General features: G+C 44.8%; 2 protein-coding genes across 6 annotated transcripts; one reads left to right on the forward strand and one right to left on the reverse strand.

Moving 5' to 3' along the window:
- Window positions 1–641: 641 nt before the first annotated feature.
- Window positions 642–5,548, reverse strand: PIH1D2 (PIH1 domain containing 2). Of its 4 annotated transcripts, none has more exons than XM_074936777.1 (6): window positions 5,393–5,548; window positions 4,371–4,603; window positions 2,820–2,943; window positions 1,981–2,223; window positions 1,229–1,491; window positions 642–1,106 (listed from the first exon to the last, which is right to left on the reverse strand). In XM_074936777.1, exons 2-6 carry the CDS (start codon window positions 4,551–4,553, stop codon window positions 972–974), a joined length of 948 nt encoding a protein of 315 aa, XP_074792878.1. In that variant the 5' UTR covers window positions 4,554–4,603; window positions 5,393–5,548; the 3' UTR covers window positions 642–971. The 4 variants fall into 4 exon arrangements, with proteins under 4 accessions (XP_074792878.1, XP_074792880.1, XP_074792877.1 ...); XM_074936779.1 differs by having other exon boundaries at window positions 4,371–4,602; window positions 5,373–5,536; XM_074936776.1 differs by lacking the exon at window positions 5,393–5,548 and having other exon boundaries at window positions 4,371–4,757.
- Window positions 5,502–16,984, forward strand: NKAPD1 (NKAP domain containing 1). 2 transcript variants are annotated; one of them, XM_074936781.1, is made up of 6 exons: window positions 5,502–5,653; window positions 6,562–6,638; window positions 8,810–8,910; window positions 10,728–10,886; window positions 11,999–12,052; window positions 12,964–16,984. In XM_074936781.1, the coding sequence occupies exons 2-6, from the start codon at window positions 6,570–6,572 to the stop codon at window positions 13,469–13,471; spliced, it is 891 nt and encodes a 296-aa protein (XP_074792882.1). In that variant the 5' UTR covers window positions 5,502–5,653; window positions 6,562–6,569; the 3' UTR covers window positions 13,472–16,984. The 2 variants fall into 2 exon arrangements, with proteins under 2 accessions (XP_074792882.1, XP_074792883.1); XM_074936782.1 differs by lacking the exon at window positions 5,502–5,653 and adding an exon at window positions 6,139–6,158.
- The last annotated feature ends 720 nt before the right edge of the window (window positions 16,985–17,704 follow it).

The following is a 17,704-nucleotide window of genomic DNA, read 5'->3' on the forward strand; positions in this document are numbered from 1 at the left end:
TGAAAAATAATTTCGTATTAGAATATGATCATTATTGCCTTTGTAAGACAATTTGACTCCTCGCCTACCTTTCCCAACCACTGAAGTACTAATTTTTAATATTATTTCATCTGCATTGGCTTGTTTTCTTCATGAATGCTGGCTGGCAGCACAGACATATACCACTTGGAAAGTGTTTATAGCAGAGAAACCCTTTTGGTAGATACCTTCATTTGCAGGGTTCTTGAGCCTTAATATTCATTATGTAAACAGGCCTTGAATGGGCAGACTAGTTGTAGAGCACTATTGTTATGTTGCCTAGTTCTGCTGAGATTGCAGTACCACTGCATTGGTGGGTTAAGGCCAACTCTCAGTGCACAGCTGCCCTCAGTAGTATCGGCAGAGGAGCCAGTGACTGAATTGGCTTTGGAGACTACTCACCTCACCTTTTAAAGGTAACCCCTGCATTACACCAATTTGAAAAAGAAGCCAGGTTGTGGGAGAGCTTGCACTGTTATATGTCATGCATCATCAATGTCACCATCTTTCACCAGCATTAAATCCTCTACTTAAAAAGAAACAGTTTGCTAACACCAGATAAGAGTTTTTTCAGCAGAGTAAAACCAGAAAGGAAAACACTATTTCTTCAAAGTTAATCACTCTTTATTGCTCTACTGATGGACAAACTGAAGATGGTAGTAGATAATGTATAATGTAGAATCATGTGTTAGAGATAAAATGATCTAAGTAACACTTAAATGTTTACAACTTGTATTAAGAATTCCTTCCTACTCTTTATACTGTACACTTCATGACCCTCTATTTTCAGAGGAAATTATGTGTGTGCAGACAGCAGAACAGATTCTTAGAATAACACAGTGATACTGATTTCTACTTATGGGTAAGATCTTTACCATTAACCTTCCTTTTAATCTTTAAGGGTGACACATATCCACTAACTTTTTGAGAACCTGCTGTCCCTAACATTTTCCTTAGGGAATTGGCATTGTGATAAGCAACACACCTTTCCCTTTGTTAAATGTTGCTGTAGTTGCTTCTTCTTTGACCAATTCTGGTAAATCCAGCTGTAATCTGTATTTCTCAGGGACTTCAACGATTACATCATCCTAAAACATAGGCAAATTAAAATACTCCATAAGCAAGTATATATGTTAGTTAAAAGTGACTTTCTAAGCCTGTTTGGGTTCAACAGAGAGAAAACAGAGGTTTTTGTTCCTTTAAAACTTACCCTTGAAATGCTCAGTTCACATTCAGAAACGGAACTAACTTTAGGCAATTCAACTTTCAGTTCAATCTTTAGAGGTTTCCTGTTTGCATCCTTTGCAATGGTCAGTTCATAGGCTGGTGTGATTGCCTCCTCTGGCAGCTCCATACTGGCAATTTCTTCTATCAGATGCACTTTAGACTGTGTAACATTCTTGTTCAGCAGCAATGTAGCATTATTGTGGTCCTTGTCTCCGAGGTTGTGCTTCATCGGGTCCAGTGTCAGTTCTTCCAGAAAAAATATTATTCACATAGGTAGTTACTAAAATATCTTATTAGAAATAGTTTAGCTGTAGATTTAACTGATGGTTTTATACCAGTTGGCAAAATGTGCCAAAACTTAGGTCTCAGCTTTGTGATTATGAACTCAGTTGCTAAAGCTTGTATACTAATTTCATGGAGCTCTTTCCATCTTCATTCCTCATTTCCACTTTTATTTGTAAGTAATTTATTTTATTTGTAAGGTACAAGACTGAAACTCAAGTTTCCAGTGTTCTGTACCTTACAGTAACACCACAAAGGCCTGATTCTACTGGGCCCAGACCTGCAAGATGCTCAGCATCTCGCTGGAACAGGGCACAGGTCAGTTTCAGTATTGTTTAGATTTCATGGAGATGGAAAGTAACATTGTAACTACTTCTCACATGAACAGGACTGGGAGTTTAGCCTTTCCCATTACACCATCTCCTGACAGTAATTTAAAAGAAGTGTATGTACCATTCCTCATGTTCTTGTTGAGAAGTGGAGCTGGTACTGGCCCTCCTCTCAGACTCTGTTTCATCCTTTTCAGGCTTCCTTTGAGTGTGAATGTTGCAATGTGATAAGAGGGGGACAGAGAGAGGTTGTAATGCTCCTCAATGTATTTAAATGTCAGACTGATCAAATGATCCATTTCTGCTTGGTTCTCCTCTCGCTGAAGAACAGTCGGGTTATATGCAATATCTATGATGGAGTAAAGCTCTAGAAAAACAATGAGAGTCAAAAATTATTGCTATACTGCTACAATCTGTTTTATAGGGGATAGAATACACCATCTGCCGTGGCTACAATGGGGGTAATCTATATTAAGAATAATTTTGATGCTTTTTATGATTGAATGTTTTGAAGAGTCAATGTGACTAGGGAGTGGCTTGATCTGTGATTTCCTGTGAGGTGCTGGTTCCAGAAAACTGACCTGTAGAAAATACCACTTTTATCCAGCAGACCACTTATGTACATGTGTAAAGTTAAGCATAGGCATAATTTCCCTGTATTTAATGGAACTGTGATTACTCATGTGCCTAAAGATAGATACTTACATATGCTAAGGCCCCAATCCTGCAAGGTACTTAAGCATTTAGTGTGATGATCTGCGTTTTCAGAAAGAACAACCAATTTTACTTAGGGTTCTGTCTATGCCTCCTCCACCTTCAAGTTGCGAGCTATATACCAGTCAATGGAATTCTCTTTATCAAAGTTATGCCTTTGCCTTCCCAATACAATACTACAGGACCGAGGGGAAAGTGTCCTAACTGTAGCATGTACAGAGAGTATTTTGGAACCCGCTATGTACTTGCCTGCTTTATCGGACACCTCCTCTAGTAGGCCAGCACTTAGAGGTATTGGATCAGTAGGTGACTTAGGAGCTGGGACCCTTTTCCACCTGCAGAGGTTAATGAATAATGATTTTTCATTAGGATCCTGCAAAGAGAATGCAAAATCACTTAATCACCACAAATGTTTAGGTCCCCTTATCTCCAAAAGTAAAATAATAGGCCACTTCCAACTTCTTAACTACCTATAAACTTCTTTGTTCAACTTTATATAAAACATGTAAAGAGCTGTGTGTGTCTTTGTGCCCACAGGGCTTTCGTATTGAAGAAAAGATACACTGAGGAGGAAAAAACAAAAGCTAGTCTAGATGATCATACACCAGGGGCAGGATAGGATTTATATACAGTGTATGAACATCAATTTTTGGGACGCAAAGGGGCCTTTTTACCAGACAACACCAACAGTACAAGTCTTGTCACAGTCTGTGCTATGTAGGACGTTCAAAAACAAACCACTTCTTTAGAGTCTGAGCGTGACCTATGGTTGTGCCAGTGTACACAAGTAATTCCACTGCAGTCAATAGTTACACTGCAGCAATAGTATGAGAGGAGAATCAGGTTTCTAGTATCTAGGAGTTGGCTACTTTCATAGCACAAGGTGGGAGAGCTGCCTCTCTAAAGACTGTTGTATTCAGTGCCCAGAGGTGCCAGTATCCAGCTCAAGTTATGGGGTTGACCCTTTCAAGGCTTACTGTGCTCTTAGACGCAGAACATATCCTGGATTTCCAAATTACATTAAGTGATCTGCTATAATCATCAATTCTGGCAGAATCTCAGAGCTAGGAATCCAGCTCTATCACACTGGGATGTATTGCAGTTTATTAATGAACCTCAGCCCACAATGTATTCCTTCCTGAATTATATGTAATCTCCTCCAGACCCTTACTTTTTCCAGGGACACTGCTTGGTTTAATTAGGAATGGCTCTGCATTTAACACTAGAATTCATATCTGCATCTGCTGCTCTTTCCAGTCCCATGTAAACATGGTGCTTTTGCCACTGGCATATAGACCACTTGGGTAACCTGACTCTGACAATGGCCACTGCCCAATGCTGGTGTGAAAATAAAAATCTTCCACAATGCACCTCTTTGTGCCCTCTGTGATAGTGCATTTTGGGAAGGAGCACTGGCTCACATCCTGAAGCACAAAGCACGAGAACCTTTATCGTTTTTATCCTAGCCAGTGGCACTGCAGAGGCTATTTTTCCTCACAAAAGTCTAATTCTTTTTTAACCTTATTGAGCCGTTAGGCTGAATGATATCCTCATTCCATCCCCAACTGGTGTCTCAGTTCTCTTGGGTCTCTAGCAGTGAACAGTGGTGCTCAGAAGGACCTTCACCCACTCCCAAGGTATTCAGACAGCCTGTGAGGGCTCCCACGACACAGAGCAGCTAGTTGTGGCTGCTTACAGCCTTTTTGCAGCTGGAAGCATCTTCCAGGCACTACCATTGCCAGGTGAGATCCTACTGGAATCTCATGGCTCTTTCATAGTATAAGCCCTTGCCCCGCCTACCAGGATGTGGGTCTGTAGGCAAAGATGTGGTTCAGGGGGAGCACAATATTGCTTTGCATCTTCCAGCTGCTGCTGCATAAATCTGTGGTAACTCTCAGGGGTGCTTTCTGACATCTCATCCAGCATACTCCAGAGCTGGGTCACTTGGGTCAGCATGTCCTCTGGGTGAGAAGGGGTGGCCATGTTTGGCACAAATGTCCTGCAGGAAGCAGCCCCGGTCCTATGCTTAACGCCTATAAGAGAAAAAGGAGAATTGGGGGAGTATCTGCTTTGAACAGCTGCCCTTCACAGGGTCCAGGGGTTTGTATCCTCGACTCCAGGGCAAAATCAGTTCTATTAACAGGAAAAAAGATGGGGTATCTGCCAACCGCTCCCCACCCCCTTCACCTGCCCCTGAAATCTGAGAGTCACATTAGCGCCCCCTTGGCCCCCAACCACAGCACCCCATGCTTCCCTCTTGGCCCCCAACCCCAGCGCCCCGTGCTGCCCCCTTGGCCCCCAACCCCGCGCCCCGTGCTGCCCTCAACCCCAGCGCCCCGTGCTGCTCTCTTAGCCCCCAACCCCAGCGCCCTGTGCTGCCCCCACCCCAGAGCCCCGTGCTGCCCTCTTAGCCCCCCACCCCAGCGCCCCGTGCTGCCCCCACCCCAGAGCCCCGTGCTGCCCCCTTAGCCCCCAACCCCAGCGCCCTGTGCTGCCCCCACCCCAGAGCCCCGTGCTGCCCTCTTAGCCCCCCACCCCAGCGCCCCGTGCTGCCCCCACCCCAGAGCCCCGTGCTTCCCCCTTAGCCCCCAACCCCAGCGCCCTGTGCTGCCCCCACCCCAGAGCCCCGTGCTGCCCCCTTAGCCCCCACCCCAGCGCCCCGTGCTGCCCCCACCCCAGAGCCCCGTGCTGCCCTCTTAGCCCCCCACCCCAGCGCCCCGTGCTGCCCCCACCCCAGAGCCCCGTGCTGCCCCCTTAGCCCCCAACCCCAGCGCCCCGTGCTGCCCCCACTCTCTCCCCTTCCCTCGCCACACAGATCCTGCCTCCGGGTACACGACGCCGTTTCCATAGCAACGGACGCGACAGTCCCCCGGAAGAGGAAGTGACGTAACATCTCCCCCAGCTTCCTGAATTCCGACGCCTGACTGGGTCCCCACGCCGGAGCCCGGCAGAAGCTGTCTCTCTCCCGGCCCGGGCCCTCGGGATCGGGGCCCCCGCAGGCGGCCCAGTCCTTCCGGTGGAATCACTTCCGGGTCACCCACTTCCGGGTGGGGGGGGAGCGAGCAACCCCCCTCCCTCCGAGGGTGAGAAGGGCTGTGGGTTGGGGGGAGCGCTGGGTCGGGGGTTCTGGGGGAGTTTTTTGGGGGGGAAGCGTGAGGATTGTGCCTGGGGGGGGGGGGCTCCCCAGGCCTGAACGTATCTGTGAGGGGTGATACCTCGCCCGCCCCCGCGCCCCCACCCAGGTGCCCAGGGCTGTGGCTGCCGCCCTGCGCTCCCTGCCAGCTGGCCCGGTTTCTGCTTTCCCCGTCCGGGCCTCCAGCCTGGCTGCCCACGTGTTGCGGCTGATGGATCCCAGGCGGACTGGTGCTTTGGGCTGAGATTGAAGCACATCTCCCTAGAGCCCTTTATTTTCTGCCCTGATCTGCTGTGAGCGGTCAGCTAGCTGCGGGGTGATGCCACACAGGGGGCTGCGCTTCAGGGGTGGGTGAATGGCTGTATGTGTAGGGCCTGGGTCTGTCCTCATCCTGTCCGTTTTACAGCAGCGGAGCTCCCTTGATTTCGGTGCTGTTACTTCTGACTTATGCTGGGGTAAGTGAGAGCAGGCCCAGACCCACCCTCTGTAAAGCGATCAACATCAAAATATTAGATTGAGAGACATGGAGTAATTATCACTTATCTTCTCATTGGTATGTGGGATATGAGATACAGGAATTTATCAAAGACTCTGGATGTGGGCACCAACTGCTAGATCATCCTTTCTAGCCCCTGTACATGCAGACTGTTTCATAGGAGGCTTAGTTTTGGGGTAATGGAGTGGCTTCTTTGGGAGCACACATCTCAGCCTGAGTCAATAGCACATTTACTGTCACACAGATGGAAAAAACTTGCCTTTATGCTATTCATCTCACTGTCCTGAGATGAGCATTTTCTGCATTACAGAGTCTTATATGTGAGTTTCTAATAGCATAATTTTTTTGTTACTTCTGTGAAGGTTAAAGAATGTCTCGGGTCCCTTTAGGAAAAGTCCTCTTGCGAAATGTCATTCGTCACACTGATGCACACAACAAGGTATGGTACCATGTTAGATCCCTTTGCTTCTCTCTCCTGTGATAAAGTATGGTACTATTTCTCATGGCTCTTTAAGTCTGGGCTCTCTGTAAACTCAAAAGCTTGTCTCTTTCACCAACAGAAGTTAGTCTAATGAAAGATATTACCTTATCAACCTTGTCTTGCTGATACAGTCTGACTTTCCTCCTGTATATCAAGATCTGTTTAGTGTTGCATGTCCAGAGTTATGATATTTACAGGGGAAAGCTCTTTCTTGATGCCATTGTGTCAAGCTATGGTATTTTCATTTTGTTGTTGCTAAATTATGGTGGCTAGACTTAAGTTGTTCCACAAAGCAAATAAGTTCAGCACACAAGTATATTTTTGAAGGTAGAAATTTCTGCAGTGCATCATTGGGGTCCTTTGTGCCCCATAGCAGGTGGAAGCAGAGAGAGGTCCATGCTACTTGCACCATGATTAAATTTGTTTCAACATTTTCCTTCCTAAATTAAAGATATTACTCATCTTAAAAACTCGCACTAATTTTAAATTTAACAGACAAAGCTTAGGGTGAAGTTCACTCTTGGGCAGAAGACCAGCACAAGGCCCCTAGTTTGGGAGTGTATGTGGGGCTAGAGCCCCACATTTTTTGCAAATGCAAAACACAAAATAAAATGAAAAAAAACTCACCCTGCAGTGTTGGCTCCTGTTCTTCAGGGCTGGTCGTGGTTCACCTCTCCACACATTGCCACCTGGCACATAGGTCACAGCATAGCTCAAATTTGACCCAGCTGCCCCTCCATCATCATGATGGAGGGTTGGCTAGGCCAAACCTGAACTGGTGCATGCAGTTGCAGCACCAGTCTCAGTGGTTGGAGCTGAGCCCAGCCCAGCCCCGCAGAACAGGAGCCACTGCTGCATGGTGAGTGTGGGGAGGGCTTGCTCTGCAGCCCACCTGTCCCTCCCAGGCTTTCCCCCCCCACCCCAGGGGCAGGACCCAACCCAACCCACCTCCCCAGCCCCTTCCCGGCATGATCCAACCCACCTACTGAGAGTTGATAAAAGAAATAACACTACATTTCCATATAATAAAATGAAAAATGTATAAAAGAATTTCACAGGGCTGTATTTGAGACTTAGGTGGTGCCAAGGCTATCTGCTGATTTTCTGCACAGAAGTGAATTTAATCCTGAATGCATAGGTGAATTAATTTTTAAAAGGGCCCCATCAGTTGAAAAAAAATCATATTTTGTGCATAAGCACAGCTCCTTACCTACATTACTAACAATGACTTGTATTTTTACTAATCTAGCTTTTCCCTGTTTAAACTAGTTTCCTTTTTTGCCTCTCTCTCTCTCTCTACTAGGGCAGTGAAAAAGTCAGTTTCACTTTCAGCGCTGCCTTGTTTGGTTTGTAAGCATGGCAAGGGAATATTTGTTTACAAGTTTGATTTATTTAAAAATAATGGAAGTGTTTGTGGCTCTGATGTCTTGTAAAAGCTTTTTTCCCCCTACAACATTTACTTTGAGGTTTTGTTGTCTCTTTAAGATAAGAAATTATTTTAATTTAGCGTTTGTTAGGGTTTTGTGCCTCTGTAAAATGGATCCCCACTGGGATTTGAATTTCACTTCAGTGCACAAGGCTGTTATTTCTTGAGAGATTTAGAAATTGGCCCTCTTTACTAAGACGTTTAATTCACCAGGCTCATTTTCCAAAGCTCATACGTGCTTAAGATGATGCCACATGCACAACAAGGCTATGTGAACAAAATCTGTGTCAAAGCGCTGGGTATGCTGTATTTTCAAGCATTTTACAGGACTACTCACTTGGGACTCAGTTCTGCAATAGATATGTGAGCAGAACTCTGGATGAGTACAGAGCTCCAATGAGAGAGAGATTCTGTATTAACTGAAGCGTCTACCTGCATGGATCAGATTACAGAATAAGGCTCCCCATCTATAAAACAAAGTTGTTTGCCACTACAATTAATTGTCATTATGTTTCTCATTTTGGTTAACTTGATATAGCTAAAAAGGCTCGTTTATGTCACTGTAGCAGGTCGGCTTAGTTTGAAATCCATCAAACTTCAATTATTGACCCAGAAGAAGTGAGGTTACAATGTTTTGTAGTTGCAGAGCATCACTTCTGTAGGGTACTTAATTTTATTTTCTCATTTTCTTCATATTTTTCAGATTCAGGAAGAATCAGAAATGTGGAAAATAAGGGAGCTGGAGAAGCAGACTCAAGAGACTTACCGGTGGAAGCAAGGGAGAATGTCACCCAGTACCTCCAGGTGGGACTTAGTTATCTGGAGGAAATAATCCTCTTTACCACTCTGTATTGTAGTATTATTTAATCAGTTATTTAAAGAGAGCGGGAGCTCTGTGTAAGGGCCAAAAATTTATTAACCATTTTGGTGACCACACGGGAGCATCCCTGTATTAGCTGGTTTTAACAGAGTTCACTCATCACTGTGGTGCCTCTTGCTGGCTGTCTTGGGGATTAGCACCGCATATTAGCACACCCTCTTCCGGGTGGTGCCTTCCACCATTACTCCTGCTCTAGGACCCACCTCTCTCCAAGGACCTTGGCATCCTCTTCAGTGACACAGCCCTCCAGCCATGCCACACGCTGTGCTCCCCCTTTCTAAGGGATCTATAGTCCGCTGTTCAGCCATTTCCCTTTGTGGCTACTGCAGCAAATTGTCTGGCTATTTCCTTGTGGCCCCAGCATCCTCTTTGCCCTTGCCTCAGCTGTCTCTCGCTCTCCTGGTCCCTGCTCACAGCTCTGTTCAGGGTGCTGGCAGTTCTCACAGCCCTCCCAAGACATATTCCTTCCTCCCTGGGCTCCCAGCAGAAAACTGCCCTGCTCTGCCCTGCAGCTCCTTTTTCATATGGGCCTGCTTGGCCCTGATTGGCTGCTCCCTTCAGCCATTCTCTGATTGGCTGCCTCCTGCACAGCCTCCCTAGGGCTCTGTTAACTCTTTAGAGCCCAGTGTGGGGCAGGTGCCCCATCACACCTGTATACACCACTCTTCTTGTTGAAGTTTCACACTGCATCTTTGTGGGGTGATCCAGGTGTGCAGTTTTAAAAATATGTAACTTTAGGTAGGCTGGGGCCTCTGAAATAGCAAGATTATAGTTTGGTTAAGAAGTGTTAAGAAATGTGATAGTGATATTTGAAAAGTCTGCGCTGTCTTTGGTAGATGTACTCAGTGCTGGTGCATTAGTATTTATAGTGTGATGTGGGTTATCACTAAATGAAATCATTCTGACCGAAGGTCTTGCACCACATAAATTCTTCCCAGCCCCTGGCCAGTATTAATGTAGATAATAGTTGGACACCTGTGGTTACTCTCACCATAACAAACTGGTTAAATGGTCATTGGTGTGCTTGAAGATCTCACAAGCTAAGCAGGATCAGGTTGGTTTGTACATGGATGAAGACCTTCAAGGAATTAGCAAGTGATGTGAGAAGTCATTTTGCTAACTCTTGCCTTTGAGTCTGTATTGAGCCCAGTGGCCCAGCTTGGTGCTGGGAGATGCTATTTTTTAGATGAGATGTAAAAGTGAAGTCATGATCAGTTGTAATCATTAAAGACCCCATGGCACTTTTTATTAGATTCAGGCTGTTAACCCTGGTACTCTGACCAAATTCCAACTCCAGTAATTATGTTCCCTCTCCAGTTTGTATTGGATACTGTCATCTTAATTTCCTGCCTTAAATTGTTGTGTCACTGTGCACTGTTAAGCAGCTGCTGCGATCCATTCCAGAGATGGTAGCATTTCAGTGGTGCTTGACGTGATGCATACTTGCCTTTTCAGAGTTCTGTGAGGCATAATTAATTATTGTTTACAAAGTGATTTGAGAAACTGATGAAAGGCAACAGTCTGTGCAAGTCATTTATTAATCATTGGGTTGGTCCCATGGAAGCTCTGAGTGACCATCCTGTAGAGATGGAGTGAATCTCTTTGCATTGACTGACATCCAGAGAGTGTCAGATGTGTGCTTTTTCCCCAATGCCCTCTGTGCCCTAGATTGATTTATTGCCCAAAAAGTCATTTGTTCCTCTGAATTTACCACTGGAGAACACTCCTTTTTTCTCTGCAGTAGTCGGATGCGCAGTGACGGTTTTGACGAGGAGAGCCAAAGGGCTGACTGGAAGGCAAAGAACTTTGTGCATGTTCCTGACATGATCGAAGACGACCTTCTCAGAGCCCGGACCTGGAATAAGAAGCTCTATGAATGTGAAGCCAACATGCCAGACAGGTTTGTGGGTGAATTACTATCCTGGCACGGTTCCTATAGAAAAAGTATCTGGTACTTTATGGCCCCCACATTTCACAAAAGTTAGTGAATTTATCCTCACAACACTCCTGTGCAATAAGGAAGTAGTATCATTCCGATATTAGAGATGGTAAAGTGAGGCACAGGGAGACTTATGTAACATGCCCAGTGTCACACAAAGCCAGGAACGGAGCCCAGATCTCCTGAGTTTCAGTCCTGTGCGTTAGTCACAAAAGCATCCTTCTTCTCTGGCACTAACTAAATGCAGCCCTAAACCCACGACTTGTTTAGTACTGCTCTCTGTAGAATTTAACCGAATCTACTTATGATATCAAGGTAGCTAATCTCCCAGAGTTACAGGGAAATACTGGTCAGTGCTTTTGGGGGTATTTCTAAGAAACAGAAGCTGCATTGTGCCTCCCTGAACTCCTCCTTTACTGTCATTTTAGCCAGTCGTTTAATTCCTCCAGGTGTCTTTTTTTATTTTTATTAGCACCCAGTCCTAATCTGGCTGTTGGCATTCTTGCTGCCTGAAGATTCTCAGTACAGTTGTAATTCTGTATTTGGACAGGTTTTAGATGTTGAATCTAGTAGTATGTAGATTTTACCACAGTGATAAAGAACCATATACTTGTGTTTTGCATTATAAATGGAGTTTTGTGATCACACAATTGAATACAAATGAAACCGTCTTACTATGGGGAAATGCACAGGGTGAGCAAAGCAAATTACACGCCATGGGTGAAGTCAATGGCAAAACTTCCATTGACTTCAGTGGGGCTAAGATTTCACCCCATGTTCCCTGGGTGTTTATGAGAAGTGTGAGCTCCCAAATCGTTGGGCTTCTGCCGCACAGGGAGGTACAAGTTCCCTACCAGAAAAAAGCAAGGTGGCCGTTAGTCTGCTCAGAATGATCTGAACAGAATTTAGCAAAGCAAAATGTTAGCACCTTCAACAAGTAAGGAAAATACTAGCTGTTATTCCTCTGGACTCTTGTTTTATATTTTTCCTAAGGCTCTCTCTTTCATTTCACCCTCATTTTGGTTCTGAATATCGTGTGTGGTTTTAACGTGTTTCCTGCTGTTCTCTTGCAGATGGGGTCACAGTGGCTATAAAGAGTTATATCCAGAGGAATTTGATACTGACAGGTAAGGGCAAACAGGCCTACTGAAAAGTCCAATGTCTTAATTTCTGTCAAGTCGCACAGTGAAATATAGAGCTTGTAGCTCTCCAGTATAGACTGTCAATTGACCTTTCAAGGCAGAATTGAATAGTTTACCTAGCAGACATGTGGCCTGAAATTCTGGTCCATTAATGTGTTCTCTTACTCAAAACAATTCTGACAATAATGTGAGAGGACTGGCTTCACTTCATAAGGCATAAATATTGAGTTAAGGCTTGAATGCTGTCCTTACTTTGCCCATATGTGGCACCATTCCTGTAGTGAAGATCCCTCCCTGTTCTGAGTCCTGAGAGGTGATTGTATCTCTTCTAATAACAGGACATCCAGCTTTAACCCTGTGTGGCTGAAATGTTATGCAAATAAGTGTTTGGCTTCTCGGAGTTGAGCAATTTCCTGAAGTGATCCAGCTTTCACTGACTGGCTGCAAGCACGTCTGCACCTAGAAATGCTAGTCAGAATGAGAGCTCCAGTAGCATGAGATCAATAAAGAGTGAAAATGCAGGAAAAAAAAAAAAACCTATTAGGACACAGATTCGTTTATTTTAAAAACCGTACATAGTAGAATTGCCAAATCTAGCACTTACCTGATTCCTGATAGTCACAGATAAGGAGTTCTTAGCAAGTTTTTCAGCATTATGTTATGTTTTTCCATGCTCTGGGTTGGTTAAAATGCCTTTGAAATGGCCCCTCATCTCAATTATAAGATATGACCCAAACTGTTTAGAGGTGAAGTTAAAAATGCAGTCAACTTATCTGACATAGCACCCATATGTCTGTCCTGAAAGGAGCTCAGGTAGATGGGTTTGATTGATGCTTTGAAATAGAAAATGCTAATTTAGACTCTGCCCAGGCCTCTATTCTTTGTTCCTGCTACAGTGACCAGCAAGAGAAAGATGAACAAAACGCTGTCAATGGAAAGAGGAAATCTCACCCAGGAAAACAATCTGTGCATGCGTCACTCAAACGGAAGAGGCTAAAGAAATCACAGAAGAAGAAGCAGAAAAAGAGATCACACAAAAAGCGAAAGAAGAGGAAAAAGGAGAAGGTGAAGGCATCATCAGATTCTTCCCCAGAAAGCGAGTGCTCAAAGGAGGGGACTTCGGGCACCAGGAAAGGGAAACACAAGCACAAGAAGAAGACCAGGAAAAGGCTCGCAAAGGAACCTGCCTCTTCCTCTGGGCAGGAAAGTGACTCTTCCAGTGTGAGCAGCTCTGAGGACAGCGAACCTGAGGAGAAAAAGGAAAAGTGGTCTAAGAAAAAAAGGAGGAAATGCCTTGTGTCTGCCTCAGAGAGGGACAGTGAGATTCCGGAGAAGCAAAGCAAGAGGACGAACTGGAAAGTGGCAGCTGATGAGAAGTCGGAGGACAGCTCCGATGAGGACTAACAAGAGGCAGTGAGTCTGGGGCCATGGGTGAAATTGCACGTCAGTGAATGGAGGCCAATGTTTTCTCCCAACACTGCCCCGTGGTACAAATATGGTGCCTAACTGATTTCTGGAGCACAGCGACTTTATACCCTGCCAGGCCACAGGTATGGGCTCTGCACCTTGCTGCCTCGCAGAGGGCACCTCTTTGTTTTTTTGCTGGTTTAAAACCAGGAGAGCTGAAAGGCCTGTGGAGAAGATGCCTGTCCCCCAGGTCACATCTCCTGCCCACCCACCCCAGACTCCTGACTCTATAATTGTTCTCATTTCATGGCCATATTCAGTTTTAATTGACAGTTCCTGTGGGCTGTCTTCAGAAGGGAAACGGGTGCATTGGCACTGTCTCTAGGTTTTTTTAAATTGTTCCTCTTTTCATGCGTAACCACGTAATGGCCAAGACACAATTGCAATAAAGAGCAGAGGCCACAGACTAACAGCACTTTTGCCAGCCTGATTACAAAGGATGTGCCATTGGATTTAACAGCAGGGGCCCTTCACTGCAGCATTATCCCCAGGATGAAAATAAACGGATGTGGCCCCACATGGACAGTCAAAATAAGGAGGAGGTGCTGGTCTGGAACAAGGAAGGGCGGGTGGGGTGTCACAATTCTAGCTGCGGGTGTGGTGACCCCACTGCAGTGGTTTGTTTCAAACTTACCTCAGATCCCCTACCTCTGCCCTTTGTGTGACTGACACTCCCTCCTTCCTATCAGTAACACGTCCCTCTGGATCCACTTGTGCTGATGGACGGGCCTCTGATAGGTTTCCTGTTCTGTCTCTGGCTGGCCCAATGTGTTTGACACAAAGATTGGGATGCAGGGGGGGAAAGGAACCCTTTCTCCCTGCAATAAACATGAAGACTCCATTTGTACTTTCCTTTTGAAATCTGATCTCTTTACCACCACTTTAGAGCAAGACCCAGGGACAGAGCATGGATGTGTTCAGGGATTCTAAAGGTCTGGTGAGGGCTGCTCCTCTCTTTGTACAATATGTTCACCACTGATCAGGTTCCATAGACCTGTGAATATGTTTTGTGGAGCCAGTCTGTATATAGGAGGTTGCGTCCCTGCTCAATACCCTCCAGTAGAAGATGGCAAAGGGGACTCTTAGCACGTACGGTCTCATATCCACGTTCCCCTGAATTTCCATATGCGACAGTAGGTGGTGTCTACACTCCCAGAATTTGGAGGTCTTGAATCTCTCTAGATCAGAATTGAGGTATCTGGGCTCCCAGATATATAAACTATGGTCTCAAACGTTTCACAAAGCCTTTTCTCTCTGTGTGTGCTTGCATATACGTAAGCCATGGAGATGCAATGGGATTACAAATCTGTGCCCAAGTCAAGAGGAAACATAATTCTTACGAGAGTTCAGATCTGTACCTGTCTTGGGATCCTCCTTTGACTTAGCTTTGCTTGAGTGAAGTTCCAGTTGAAGGCTTTTACCACTGAGACTGGACAGTGCTAAATGAGTAAGGGTGAGATGGCCTTCTCTGGTCTGAGCAGTGTAGATTACTGCTCCGACATATTGAGGCTGGGTCATGCTTTTGTATTAAAAACTCGTACTGATCCTCATTCTGCTAATCCATGAACTAATACTGTTCCCAGTTGTGCTTCTGCAGCGCCATGAAGGCAGGTTATACACATAGGTAAGGGTTTTATAGATTTCTTCCTCAGAACTTCTTGTTGAGACAGCACTCGCAGCTCCTGGGGCTGCAGACGAAGTGCCTCGCTCATACCTACCTACCTCTTTGGTCTTTGTGAGTGGAACTAATGTTTGTACAGCCCTTGGCAGATGTAAATTGCCTGAGACTCCAATTCTTAACTCCCCACTCTTATATCACTGTAGCTCTGTTAACTTCTGTGGAGTTATTCCTGATTTACCCTGCTAGGAGAGCAGAATCAGGCCCCTAGGAATTAAGAATCAGGGTGGTAGGCCCCAAAGGGATGGGGGAATAGTGCCTGGGATTTGGGCCTCAGCATAGACTGGGGGAATACCAGAGAGGTAAGGGGGATTGCAATGTGAGTTCAAAACTAGATAGCAGAAACACAACGTCGGGGTAGTTTATCTTCTAGTGGGAATGTCTTATATGTCAGCCTGGCAAACAAATCTTCCCTGCCTTACTGTCTATAATCTGCTCAATCAGAGAACTAGTAGATACTTGGGAGGAAAAGGAGGGAATCTGGATAAATACACAATAGCCCAGATCCTTGGTCTTTTTTTAAATTTGTTGTCTCCCTTTCTCCACCTGTAGCAGGTGAAGCTTTTTTAGCTCTCCCTGTGCATTTGGGCTGACACTGATAAAATGGAGAGACATCATTGTAGTGTCTGTCATTCTGTGTCCCCCTACCCCACCACTGGCACAGTGCTTGGTCTACACCTTGTCATCCACTCCCTCTTCTAGAAGGCCAGTGTTTGTGACTTCCTTTCCAGGGCACGGATATGCGGGCAGCTCCTTCTCTTATGGAGTTAAGCAATGTCCTAGTTCTCTAAGGTCCTGTCTCCTGGTGTAGGGATTTCCATGAGCAGGAAGGGGAGCTGTCAATGATTCTTTTCTAGTTCAGTGTGAGAGCCACTTCTCTATTTCAGTCTGCAGAAATGTTCATGCAATAACAATGCAGCAGCTTTTCACACATCACAAGAGAAATGTTCAAGGAAATTTTAATTTTTATAAAGAAATCCTCTACAGAAAGATTTTAAATTAGGAAATGTATAACTGCAGAAGTTAATAGATTCATATATTGCACTGGACCCAGTGTGGACTTTGTGGGTGGATTTTAGGGCAGGACTGAACGTTGGGGCTCAAACAATGATCCTACTATCCTAGATGGTCCAGCTCCCAATGCAACCAGTGAATAGAGTGTTTGGTATGTCAGTACTTTTGCTTTGATGGACTAGTGTCTCCAGGCATTTGAACTTTGGTTGCCTCATACTTCTTCATCCTAAGAACATATGCCAATTGGGCGCCTGCCAGTTAAAGGCATTTTACTCAGGATAATGGGCTGGCCAGAATGGGCTTCAGGATCTTTTACCCAGCCCTCGCCACTATTTATTTACCCAGGATGATCCTAACTTTGCCTTTCTTTCCCCTTAATGCAGCAGTGTCTACAGCACTAAACCTCATTGTTAAACAGACCAGCAATTCACTTATGAAGTTGCCCTCTTTTTTTCTACCTACCCCAAATCTGTTAAAGAGCTTGTGTGTCTGTGATTCTGGTACCCTCCAGCTCTGTTTGGATAATCTCCTACCCGAGGCCCACTTCCAGCTTTCCTGCTCCATATGGTGTTGTACTACCACCATTGAACATATTTTTGAACAGAATTCTAAGAGGTAGCCAGAGAAGACTGGGTGGATTGTATATCCTTTCTATGAAACTTAAGTACAGGATTTTTAATGTGTGTGTGTGTGTGTGACACAGTGGTGGATGTTAACCTTATTAGATAACATAAGTCCCGATGGGCTCAGAGAATAAACCAGACTTTTCAAATGTGTGGTCAATTTATTTACAACCACTGCTCATCAGGTTAGGCTAAATTTGTGTAAAATGTCTAGATGTAGACCATTAAATAAGACTGTATCCATTCTTGTACCTTTAAACATGAGTAAAGGGAAATCTATTTTAGTCTCTCAAGCCCACATTAGACTTCTGCATTGGACTACAACATACTCAAATAACTGGGGTCTTCTGTCATTTGCATTAGTGTATCACCAAATTAAGCTCAGCTGATATAAGTGAGGGTTAACCCCATGAAAAGGCTTCTGTAAGAGGGTCTTCCACCGTTTGACTAGATTTAGTTAAACCAGTACAATTTTTCTAATACAGACAAAATTTTAGATACTGTATCAATTTACATTGACATTTTCAAGATTTTCTTTATGAGGGGCTAAAACCAATTTGAAAGAAAGAAAGAAAAAAAAGCTTGGTGTGTGCAGCAAATTTCACAGCCACAGAACTGTGCAATAGGCTAGGCCCTAGCAATAAGCTTTTAACCAGTTTCACTTTTTGGTTTTCATGCATTAGCCTACTGTGCAGCTTCCAGGTTTAGGCTGCAAACACTCCAGCAGAACAAGTGTTTTCATTAATTTATTAGTTCATTGAAAACATTTATATTCATATTACATTTTTAAAATTTAATTTTGATGCTAAGATACTATGCCCATCCCCTGTGTCAGTAGCAAGCACATCTCTTCTC

The sequence above is a fragment of the Natator depressus genome, chromosome 22, assembly GCF_965152275.1.
Source record: "Natator depressus isolate rNatDep1 chromosome 22, rNatDep2.hap1, whole genome shotgun sequence".
NCBI lineage: Eukaryota > Metazoa > Chordata > Testudines > Cheloniidae > Natator > Natator depressus.